We start from the raw sequence: 11715 nt of genomic DNA, 5'->3' as shown, positions 1-11715 counted from the left end.
CTCCCCGACACCCTCCGCGACAACATCACCCTCCCCGCCTCCCGGGGCCCTCCCTCCTCTCAATCCGAAATCCCCGCCTCCGCACACCCTCTCGAAGCCCGTCTGATTGCCTGGCGCCAAACGCAGGATGCAATGAAGATGGAGTCCCTGCGTCGGGCATACGGTATTGCGGAGCCCATCCGTCGCGGCATGGAACTGAAGCTCGTGCGGGATGGAACGTTCCGGCCGGCTGTGCTGGGCGGTGCAAAGGCCGGCAATGTTCATGAGGATATTCTTGTGCTCGGTGGACGGGATACGGAAGTCGGGTGGGAGGATGTGTTTAAAGGTTCGTCATCATTCTCCTCTACCTATATATCTCTACTCCATAGTACCTGGAGCTTGTGCTCGAGGATTGGCCCTCCATATACTGACTCAGCACAGGAGACGAGTTCAGAGAACCACCCACTTTCCACGACGAGATGGAGAAGAGGCTGCGGATGGATTTCTAAGCTACGTTTCGATTGCCGACTTCTGGTTTCTGTTTATGCTTCGTTGGTCTCGTTTATTTAATTCATCGTATGGGTCGTTATGATTCTTTATTCTCGATACAGGCGGGATGTGAACAAGAGGATTTTATAGGTGGCCCACTCATGATTTGATGGTCAAATACTACTAGATGCAATTAGACATACGGGTTGCATGGATGAATAAGTTGGGCTACACGTATTGGTCGTGGATTGTATTAGGCCGAGGAAGCATATTTAAGGGGACCGCTGTGCTCCTTTCGTGTAGCGGTGCTATTGTTCGTACGTCGCTTGTACGCCGTCAAGTCATGTTACACGGTTAGAAGCCACAGCCCTGCGCTACCTCGTTTACATCTAGCTATGGGGTTTGTTCATAATGTTTATCGAGTAGTGGAGATATCGGCGCGGAGCTAGGTACCATGATGACTTCGTCATGCGGAGATAGATGTGGCATTTACGGCAGGACTATGAGAGGATTGAAACAGCCAGTCTTGTGCTTGGCGATGAAAAAGAATATGAAGAATCTGCTAATATGTAGACACATGCTGACGGACAACAGCTTCGAGGATCAAAGAAAATAGGGTATATACGAACGGGGTGAAGGACAAGAGCAGCGTCGAGCAGCTCAAGGGATTATGCAAACAAATGGAAACCATCGAACCAGAAACACACTAAGAATACCACACATATGCCTCGGTGCTGGAAGAGCAAATACAAACATCCGGAACGCCGTCCCTGTTTACGGTCACAAGTGGCCAAGTAGATATCCCGCATCAAGGCCACAGAGCGATGGCCACGCCAAAGCGCTCACAAATAAGACGAGGTTAAACCCAAAACGAGATAGACGGACGGGGGTATGGGCCATAATGGGTCCATCGCGCCCAAGAGTAGACCAACTAGACGAAACCTTTTGCGATATTGGATAAACCACAGACGTGCATTGTCAGAGCCGGAAGGCCAGGTAACGTCGAAGCTGAATAAGGATACAACCCCCATCATCGGTATGTGCAAATACAGGATCCAATAAGTTCATTGGATTATGCAGCGACACCCCGGGCTTCGTTCACTGGCTTCACGTTCCCGCGAGTACTGTGGCTTAGAGCCTTTGGCATCCTCCTCATCGACAAGTTCCTGAGGTTTGATTGTCATGTGCACCACATTGGGAGCATCATGGTTAAATTTGGAGTCTAATACTTGAATCAGCATTTCGCCAAGTGACCCTTAGCTTGGTAAATATATAACATACCTGACAGAGGCGCTTTATCATCGAGCAGTTTACCAAACGAGATCAGCCGAATGTAACTCGGCGATGATGGTCGCGGTTCCCAATCTACAGATGCGCACATTAGTCTTACTCGATCTCACCCAGTCCGGTTTTTGATAGCTGTCTGCGCCAATACATACCTTGTCGCCATTCCCTCCAGATCAACTCCTTAAGCGTGTATACGCTCATCGCAAAAGGATCGTTGTTTTCCACATTCACCGATCGTTTTCGGAGATACTTCCCATCGATCTTGAACGGATGTCGCGAGCCTGATGTCAAAAGCAATGTGATCATCAACGACGGACCCTGGTCTTCCTCCTTCGCGTCAGATTCCTGCGATGCCTGCTCCACAGGGGGCGCCTCAATAGTCGAGGCCCCGGACTCAACGGCGGGCGCATTGGAAGTCGGGAGAGTATTCGCATCACTTGGTTGTTGGGGTGGAGGAGCACTTTCGCCACCGGCGACAGGCTGTGTATTTGACGTTTCGGTCACTATATGTTGATGGGGGGTACTTTCATGATGGCCAGAAGTACGAGGGTTCGCCGCCGGTTCTGGGGCTGAAGCAGGAGCGGAGGCTGATTGCCCATTGGATTCTGGGGAGTGCACAGCGGTGGTGGTAGGAGCCAAATGCTCATCATTATCTCCAAGTCGCAGACTGTCCGTCTTCAAATTATCGTCGTTGGAGGCCATGTTTGAACTTGATTTCCTCCGATGGCCGGTCACCCTTGGAAGAGGAAACAATGATGGAATATGGCAGCTTGATGGGGATGAGTGAGGATGGTCGGGGTGTTAAACGAGGGCAACAGTGATTGACAGATTATTCTACCCCAATAGGGACAAGGATGGCGGAACAGTTGCTTGTCAAGTGGGGGAAGGGGAAGAAGGAACGATAAACGAGAGGATAGAACGAAGACGAGCCAGCGATCCGCGGCTAAAAGAAAGGAGACGGGAGTGGGTTTGAATTGAAGGGTAAAAACGAGGCTCAGGCCAAACGGAGGGACCAAACGGAGTGGTTCTATTTCGGGAGAAGGATGAAGGGGGCCATGCGACCGACGAAACAAGCGATAAAGGAGAGGAGTAGGGAGTGAGCGAAGTGTTGCGTCGTGTGTACTGTGTACCCGGTACGACACAGACGGTAGGTAATAATGGGAGGGGGGTGGGGAGAGAAGTCTAGAAAGGAGGCGCGAGAGAGGGCCAGAAGAGGCGAGACGGTTGCGCGGAGAGGAGAAGCTTTGCTAACGGGCAAGATGTCTTTGAGCCCCGGCAAACTGCCAGTTAGAGAAGTTGAAGTTTGGTACTGGGGGCGGAGATGAAGGGGAGAAAAAGGGAAGGAAAGGCGGTGATCTGGTTGGCTTGCTAGTCTTGCCGTATGGAGTCGTTTACTAGTCCTTGGACTTGTATTTCGCACCTTGGTGGCTTTAGTCTATAAAGTATTTTAATGACAGTTTCCACTCAATCTAGGTAAACAATCAATTACCTTCCTTGGCTATTTTCCCTCTTCTCTTCGTTCGACTGGAGAGGATGGCACATAGGGCAATGATCAATTGCCGATCGGCTCGGCGCGTGCGGAGATCCTGCAGCATGAAATTGTACAGTACATAAGGACATATGTATGACGTGGTTTTGTCTGAACCGTTTCCTCGGATAAAAATAAGCTATCCGCGACGTACATATCTACGCACGTCAGGCTAGGGAAATGTCGTTCAATAAAGATTGCTTACCGGTATCGGGTGGAAACAGCTTCAGGGACATATATTGAGTTAGGGCTATGTTACTTGACAAAATCCGGCTCCTCATCAACTAAACTTTTCTGGTTGACGCTTGCCAGCTGTCTTTGTGATAATACAACCAAGGCTCAGAAATCGCAGATCAGACTCTTTCCGTGTTCGTTAGAGATACTAGTTCGAGCAGGGCGCTCCAAGTTCAATTGCCCTGGCTTTGATCATCTTAAAGGAGTATATCGTCGCACCAAACTAGGACACCACATGCACATGAACGGTACACCCAAAGCAAGTCTCTAAATTAGAATTCGACGACTCCTTGAATCGATTAAATCTTCTATTTCCAGTTATGTACGTAGACTGTGGATTAGCTAACTTGCAGTGTTCCTTGGAGAATTACGCCCATACACCCTTTTTCAAGATCAATCTGAGCTTGAAACAAAGCGTGACTTTAAGATTAAATTCTGTAGAGAGTTCCCAATTTAGGTTGGCAGATCTACCCTTCGTTCATGAATTTGTCAACTTCGGGATCAGACTTCTATTGCCGAGTCGTGTTACCCTAACGCCGTGCTACACTATGAGCCCTGAAGAAAGTCTCACAGATGATGTCACGCTCAGCTTCATCAGAGGCCTCTGTTATACGTGCTCTGAAATTTATGTTTATGTTTCATTTTCATGTCTTATCCGCCACTGTTCCTATGTTATAGGGTAGTGATACGCTGTAACTGTGATCCCGCTCGAGAAAAGGACTCATTTCTCCTTTCAGCTGAATTGTTCTGCACACCACAAGATCAAACGACCCGACATGGCTTAGTTATAGCTTCCGACATCCTGTCTCAAGTAACAGACAGTTCAGTTTTGTTTCGTCGCCCGAATGGCTATCTACACCACCAAACCACTCTGAAGACATACGATGTGTCCATGTCAAGAATAGCCTTCCTGGCCAATAGCACGTAGGAATCTGAAAGGCTGGATAATGGTCTGGGGGTAATCAACGAGCCTCTCTCTTTTGCGAATGGGTGAAAGCATCTGGGTCTCATAATCACGCCTCCTTTCATGTCACAGGGTTCATGAGTAATTGAGGAATATAGACACCCGCCAAGATATGAAGATCTCTCGCTGACCGATGATCCGATTTTTGTTTTTCTAAGTGGAGACCAAGCAAGGAGAAATGGAATGCTACCTATCCCGTACCGAATTGAGGACCCATTGAGAAGTGTGTTGTGTACATTCTTCCCCCACATCCCCTGAGGATACTGTGGGTGTTCGTGCCATTTTGACTGAGCCAAGTGCTGATCGCCAACAGGAAAATCTTCTTAGCCGGAAAGGCTTTCAAGAAATGGTTGAGGTATTGTACTTCGGCTGCATCTGCTGGGGAGGTTCGCTGATCACTGTATATATATTCGGACTCTTGAGTCCTAGCTTTGTAGGCCTAGCATGCCCCTTTCTCAACAATTCAGATGTAGCTTAGTTTTTTCTTTTTGTTCATTTCCTGAGTAATAGAAATCCTATTTAATGACTAATTTCATATGAATCTGTCATAGTGACTTTCCGCTTATTGAAGAGTCTCCCTGCATTGCTTGGGATTTCAAATTCCCTCCAAGCTTTATTGCTCATTGCCTGTCAATTGATAAAATCCGGACATAGGGCATCGCACAGCGCATATTGATGTCGGAACGGTTTTCATAACGGTTTTCGTGCCTGCATTTGCATATAATAAAGGATGTTCAAGCTTGACTTGAACTCCAAGTCCCAGAAGATATACTTATGTATCAACACCTGAAAGCGCGCGAATTCTCTTAACAGGGTGATTTTATCTAATGAGCTTCCCTCACTGATTCAAGACAACATATTTAAGTGAAGCAAGGGAAAGCAGTTCACAATGTCAGGTGATGTTTGATCAACGCCCTATATACTCAAATCGAAATAAGCAACTGATGAGTGGGTCTTGTCCCCTAAAAGTGGCATGTAAGTTGGCCGATTGATAATAAATCCCCGTCCGAGGAGAAGAAAATACTTTTCCAGCAAATTTAGAGGTCTGTACTAATTATGATTCAACATCTACCTGGACCAGTGAGGCATTTTGATGCCGCGATAATCTAGAAAAATATCGTGACTAATTGGGATGATTTTGCCATCTTCTAGATCACTGGAAGAAAAAGTTTTCCTTACGATATTCCATTAAATTCTCTATTAATAGGTTCATAAGGACCGGATAAAACGGCTATCTTAATGGCGCGAGAACTTGCCGATAATCTTGTTTTGGTAGTGTACTGTATAGATCGCCTCATCAGTCATACAATTGAATAATTTGTTCCTCAGTAGGGCCAAGCTAGACCGTCTCCACTTAGTGTTGCGATTTTTTTCTAATACAGTGTCTCCCTGATCTACGAGGTACCCATACAAAGTATGCACAGCAAAAGTATAACAGTAATATTACTCCATCATAGAAGAATAAGGGAAATAAAAGAAAGAACCAATTATAGAGCCCATGGGATTCATTCTTCATTGATGCTTTCATATTTCGTAATGACAGTATGAATTGATGTCACACTCTGGGCCTAAATCCTAGACGGGAGATAGTAGCATGCCAATCCTATGACAGGGATCCTCTCACGCCACTCAACAATCGACGTCTTCCAACACTGCACATTTCTTTTTCTGCCAGGTCACCTGCCAGGCAAATCTTCTGCTCGCACCTGACTAAAGCTCGAACGTGTTCATAGGGGATGAGCAAAAGTCGAACGGAGTCCAGATAAGAGTCGGTGGGTCCCTTGCCTTCTGGAATGTCTGAACTATAGCGCATTTCACTACTTCCTTACCTTAGCTCTATCATCGTCCGATCGCCACAACAGGAATCCTGCGGTCTCATAACTGGAAAGTCGCATTGCACTCCCCTGACTATCGTGACATCACCCCAACTGAGGGACGCGTTGACAATAGCAAAGTAGACAGTTTGTCCCAATGAAATGGACACAGAAATTATTAAGGTATCGAATCATTTGATTGCAATTGAGGTCAGTTGCCTATCATACCTTGGGTCGAAAGCGATGTGCCCGTTTAAGATCCCTTAGCCGTGGTACCCGAGCCGACTAAATGTCTACACTGCAATTGAAGTCAAGTGGGCCTTCCCATATGCTATCATGCGATTCTTGGCTCTGATATGCAGAGTCTCCGCGGCAGATATCTTTGATGCAATCTAAAGTATCCTGGCCTGGGTCTAGATTTGGTTGGGTCATATGCCCAAGCTCCCAACATGGACCATTGTTTTTTTAAGCTGCAAGCTGGACTGCCACGCCTACAACTATTTACAGACGATGCCCGCCTAGATGATTTGATTTTCATTGATTCAAGAATTCTCACTTCACTCTCACCTCATAATAATGCTACAGCCGTCGCTACACGCCCCTGACTATATAACCCGGACTAAGTCCAGGGAGCCTGAGCTCACTATCAATCTCACTGAGCCCGCGGTGTTCATACCTACATACACACATAAATCCGCTGTCCTGAGGGGTTCTTGTGAATTGAAGATCAAGGAGACGTTAATGGTGAAGAGATTGACCGTCAATTTTAGCGGGGTTTCTCATGTACACTGGCCTCATGGTAAGGAATCCAAGATGCGGTTAAACAAACTGCTCTACGACAAATGTGCGAGAGAATTGTCTAACAGGATGTAGGTCTTTATGATTCGAAGACCATCGCAGATCGTACGCTGACGGTGTTTGGTCCGGATATCTCAGGGACTGCACCCCAATACCATGTCGATCAAGAAAATCTAGGAATGTTGGAAACGGGTATCACGGAATGCAATACATCGCGCCAAAAATGCGGATTGTGGGGCACCATCACGAACAAGTTATGTTCGAAATGCAAAAGTACAGCCCCGCCAGAGTATCAGCTATTGAATCCCGGTACCTATACTTACGACTTCGAAATGATATTGCCCCCTCAGCTGCCAGAGTCGGTTAATGTACGGCGGAGCCATGTTCAATACAATGTCCGAGCCTGTCTAGAACTCCCGGGGCATTTCAGGCATAGCATCGTCCAGAACATGCCGATCGCTGCCATCCACTGTCCGGCAGAGGATTTCGTGGAGGATGCAGAGCCGGTTTACATTGCTCGGGCCTGGAAGCGCTTGCTCCGATGTGACATCCTTATGTCGAGAAGAGGCGCTCCTCTCTGTCATATATTACCTGTGACTGTGTCTTTTGCCGAGCTGGCCAACACGAGGTTCCATGGCTTGCAAATCTATATTTCGGAGAACGTTCAGTACCTCCGAAAAGATGGTCTTGTTTCTTGCCTTGGACCTTTCAAGAGGAGACTCTTATATGAAGCGGCAGAAGACTTTGTGCCCACTTTGCCGCCCTATAGGTTGGGTGAAGATGATGATCACCTTTCAGAAAAAAGCGGCTGTGGTGGACAAGAGAGTGTGGTGCTTACGGAGTGCGAGCACAAACCCGCGACCTCCGAGGGCATGACGCTGAATATCGACTTGACGTTACCCACCTGCCAGGACCACTCTGAGGATAATTGGATGCACTTTAGCACTGAGTATAAGAGCGCAAGAGTGTACCATTGGCTTGATGTAAGTCCATCAGTGATTTAGTGCGAGAGAAACCTGTAGTAATGACGCGTCCAGTTTGTGTTTTCCATGTCCAGACCTGGGGCGCCAGTCGTGCAGAGGATCGCCAGGGTTCCACTGTCGCTGCGATCCTGTTATGCACAACACGCCAACGCGTCCCTGCCGGCTTATTCACAAACATGTGAAATAAAGCCGTTTAACACAATTCACGCCGAGGGATCTTTTGACCAAGGATCTTTTGATCAAGACCAGCACTGGTGGTCGGAAAACGACCGTAGATATTCTGTTTCTTGATGATGGGTTTCGGGCTCCCGAAGATTGTGGGCATAAGCTTTCACTTGGCTTGCATTACGACCAATGATAGTGACTAGTTCGGGTTTGATAAACTTGACGTCGCCCAAGTACCCATGCAACGTTTGGACGACGAGCAAAAGAATTTTCACACATGTTGTCTCCATCAGTGGGGACGACTCGTGACTGTGTGGTGGAATTAAACAACGGGTATTACATCATTGCCCTTCCACCGCGCTGGTGATAGGTCCACCTCTACCTCTGATTCTACACTCTATGGTGTTTCCAAGTGGCCCTGCATTACTTCCTCCAGTCAGAGAATTCTGGAATGATGTCAAAGGACAGTACTGCCCACGGTCTCTATCACTGTGGAGGTGGAAACCATTCTCCCCATAGGGTCTTCCTCCCATATTGGGGTATGTGACGCCACAGGTTACCACACGCAGTATCTCCCGTCGACGATTGCCGTCGACCTGGAGCCGTTCCTTGCTTAAAAACCGGATGGTCCTATTGTCCTGTACATAAGTTTTCTTTCTCAGTCCAGTTTCTTTCTAATATTATATCAATTCAATTCCTGCTCTACCCCTGATATTGCGCATTGTGCTTTCAACGTAGTATAGTATTCTCACTATGGCGCCTCCCACCTATGCGGGGATGTCAGGGCGGAAACTGTCCCTGACAGTGTCTACCATTGCAACAATGGGGTTCTTGCTTTTCGGATATGATCGTGAGTCTCTACTCTTTGCATATATCTAGGGGAAGCTACGCTGACCACGGCTGTAGAAGGTGTGATGTCGGGCATCATCTCAGACCCGGCCTTCAACGACATGTTCACGGCAACCAAGGACGACAATACAATGCAGGCTACTGTAACTGCAGTCTATGAAGTCGGTAAGTGGCCAATGCGACCCTAACAATGCGCTTCTTCGTTCGAATAAGCTAATCCTCCAATGTAGGTTGTCTCTTCGGTGCAATCCTCGCATTGCTATTTGGAGACCGGACGGGTCGCCGGTGGATGGTTATCTCTGGTGCCACTATTATGATTGTCGGTGTCGTTATTCAGGTGTCTGCTATGCCCGGCTCGCTTCCCCTTCTTCAATTCATCTTCGGTCGAGTCATTACTGGCATTGGGAATGGAATGAACACTTCAACAATCCCCACATATCAAGCTGAATGTTCCAAGACCAGCAACCGAGGTCTTCTTATCTGCATCGAAGGTGGTATCATCGCAATAGGTACAGCTATTGCATACTGGATCGATTATGGTGCACACTACGGACCACAAGACCTCGTATGGAGATTTCCGATCGCGTTCCAGGTCGTCTTCGGAATCATTATTATTGTCGGCATGTTCTACCTACCCGAATCACCTCGCTATCTCATCGCCCACGACAAAGTCGCCGAAGGCGAGCGGGTGCTCGCCGCGCTAGCTGGTACTGAGATCGAGGATCGTCACACCCAAACAGAAAAGAATCTGATTCTCGATTCCGTCCGAGCGTACGCCTTCCTCTTCTATGATTTGTTCCTGGCCCTTGAAGCTTACCATGAGACAGTTCAGGAGCCACGAAAGCCAAGTTCAGCGATCTGCTTACTGGTGGACCATCCCAGCATCTGCGCCGCATGCTCGTGGGTTCGTCGTCGCAGATGTTCCAGCAGATCTCTGGCTGCAACGCTGTCATCTATTATCTCCCAGTCTTGCTTGAGCAGTCTATTGGTCAGTCGCATAACTTTGCGCTCCTGATCGGCGGTATCAACATGATCTGCTACGCCATCTTCGCGACGTTCTCATGGTTCTTCATCGAAAAGATTGGCCGCCGTAAATTGTTCCTGGGAGGCAGTTACGGGCAGTGCGCAGCAATGATCATTGTATTCGCCTGTCTTATTCCTGGCGATAAACAAAGTGCAAAGGGAGCCGTCTTCGGCTTTTTCCTGTACATGTGTTTCTTCGGAGCCACTTGGCTGCCCTTACCATGGCTCTATCCTGCTGAACTCTCCCCTATCAAGACCCGAGCCAAGGCCAATGCCATTTCCACATGCAACAACTGGTTGTTTAACTTTACAGTGGTCATGATCACCCCTGTTATGGTGGAGCATATCGGCTGGGGCACATACCTGTTCTTCGCTGCATGGAACGCGGTCTTCATTCCCATCATCTGGCTTTTCTACCCAGAAACGGCAGGTCGTAGCCTGGAAGAGATCGACCTGATCTTCGCCAAGGGCTACGTGGAGAATATGAGCTATGTGCGCGCGGCGAAAGAACTCCCCAAGCTCTCCGACGATGAAATCGAGGCCAAGGCAGCCGAGTACGGCATCCTCGACAACAACGAGAAAGTCGAGGAGCGAATCGCCGAACATGCCCCGCAGGACTCGCAGGAATACTCGTCCTACCTGCCCAGTCAACTATAAGCGTATTATATGATGGTGTGAGATTCATCAACTCACTGTTCTATACTGAACAAAACCATAAACTTCAAAAGAATATGTACTATGAAGGCGTTTCGGACTCCCTATACTTGCTTTTGCCGGATACCCATGATATCAGGGAATGTTTTTATGCGATGGATATGTAGTATGTTTGCACATACATTTGGATTATTGTGTCAAATACAATGTTATGTTTATGTAGTAGTTATGATGACCTTCGGGTCGGTTACGTGCCCAACGCCATCAACTGTTCTTATGATTATACAAGACATCTCTTAGCTTTGGCAGCTATGGCCTATTCTACATCGAGCCAGAAAGATAATAATAAAGATTGGCAAGGATATATACCAAATGCAAAGACACGATCAAAGTCACACCACCCTCCATGAGAAATCAGATCTTAACTCCCCCCCCCAAACCAGAACCCTAGTGAGATGTACTCTTAATACCCCCAGGATCAGAACTAGAAAACCAACCAGATCATCAGCACATCCCAAAAAGCCACGCCAACAACACTCAGATTCCTTACCTCATAACCACCTTCTTCGAAACAACCCAAACACAAGTCCCGACAAGAGCAATCTTGATCAATCCCCCGATACCCCCGCGACCGAATCGGGGCTGGAGACGACGGTTATAGTAGAAGTTCGGGTTGAAGGGAGCAGAACGCATATCGATGATTAGTAGTGGGTATGAGGGCGCCTTTGTCCGAAGGTAAAGAGGATGGTGCAACGAGGTATATGATTTGGTAGGGTTGGGCTCATTGAGCACTACTTGGCTGTGTAGAATAGGTTTATTATATGCTGTTCTCGGGGTTTGGGTAATTGTCCGGGGGCGAGGTTTTAGCACCGAAGTTCGGCCTTAAGATATACGTAGGTGAGTCTGGGGAGCGGGATTCCGGGTTTGTGGAGCTGTTTTTTTTTTTTT

At 47.8% G+C, this 11715-nt stretch overlaps 4 protein-coding genes across 4 annotated transcripts; 3 read left to right on the top strand and 1 right to left on the bottom strand.

The window, feature by feature from the left end:
- On the top strand, nucleotides 1–730 carry ANOM_011357 (proteasome maturation protein; the record flags this gene model as incomplete). Its single annotated transcript, XM_015556613.1, has 2 exons — nucleotides 1–325; nucleotides 421–730. Coding segments are annotated over 2 exons (393 nt in total), but the record flags the coding sequence as incomplete, so codon positions are not given.
- Nucleotides 731–1523: 793 nt separating this feature from the next.
- Nucleotides 1524–2457, bottom strand: ANOM_011356 (uncharacterized protein; the record flags this gene model as incomplete). The annotated part of the gene is made up of 3 exons (XM_015556612.1): nucleotides 1524–1690; nucleotides 1750–1833; nucleotides 1908–2457. 3 exons carry the CDS (start codon nucleotides 2455–2457, stop codon nucleotides 1533–1535), a joined length of 792 nt encoding a protein of 263 aa, XP_015401233.1. The 3' UTR covers nucleotides 1524–1532.
- A 4387-nt stretch (nucleotides 2458–6844) lies between these two features.
- Nucleotides 6845–8367, top strand: ANOM_011355 (uncharacterized protein; the record flags this gene model as incomplete). Its single annotated transcript, XM_015556611.1, has 3 exons — nucleotides 6845–7094; nucleotides 7169–8076; nucleotides 8131–8367. Exons 1-3 carry the CDS (start codon nucleotides 6872–6874, stop codon nucleotides 8365–8367), a joined length of 1368 nt encoding a protein of 455 aa, XP_015401231.1. The 5' UTR covers nucleotides 6845–6871.
- A 553-nt stretch (nucleotides 8368–8920) lies between these two features.
- ANOM_011354 (putative MFS monosaccharide transporter) lies at nucleotides 8921–10770 on the top strand (the record flags this gene model as incomplete). Its single annotated transcript, XM_015556610.1, has 4 exons — nucleotides 8921–9091; nucleotides 9148–9255; nucleotides 9321–9861; nucleotides 9918–10770. The coding sequence occupies exons 1-4, from the start codon at nucleotides 8995–8997 to the stop codon at nucleotides 10768–10770; spliced, it is 1599 nt and encodes a 532-aa protein (XP_015401232.1). The 5' UTR covers nucleotides 8921–8994.
- Between the last annotated feature and the right edge of the window lie 945 nt (nucleotides 10771–11715).

The sequence above is a fragment of the Aspergillus nomiae genome (assembly GCF_001204775.2).
Source record: "Aspergillus nomiae NRRL 13137 chromosome Unknown contig00638, whole genome shotgun sequence".
NCBI classification, from domain to species: domain Eukaryota; kingdom Fungi; phylum Ascomycota; class Eurotiomycetes; order Eurotiales; family Aspergillaceae; genus Aspergillus; species Aspergillus nomiae.
Note: the sequence above shows the minus strand (reverse complement) of the source record. Positions and strands in the feature narration are given on the sequence as shown.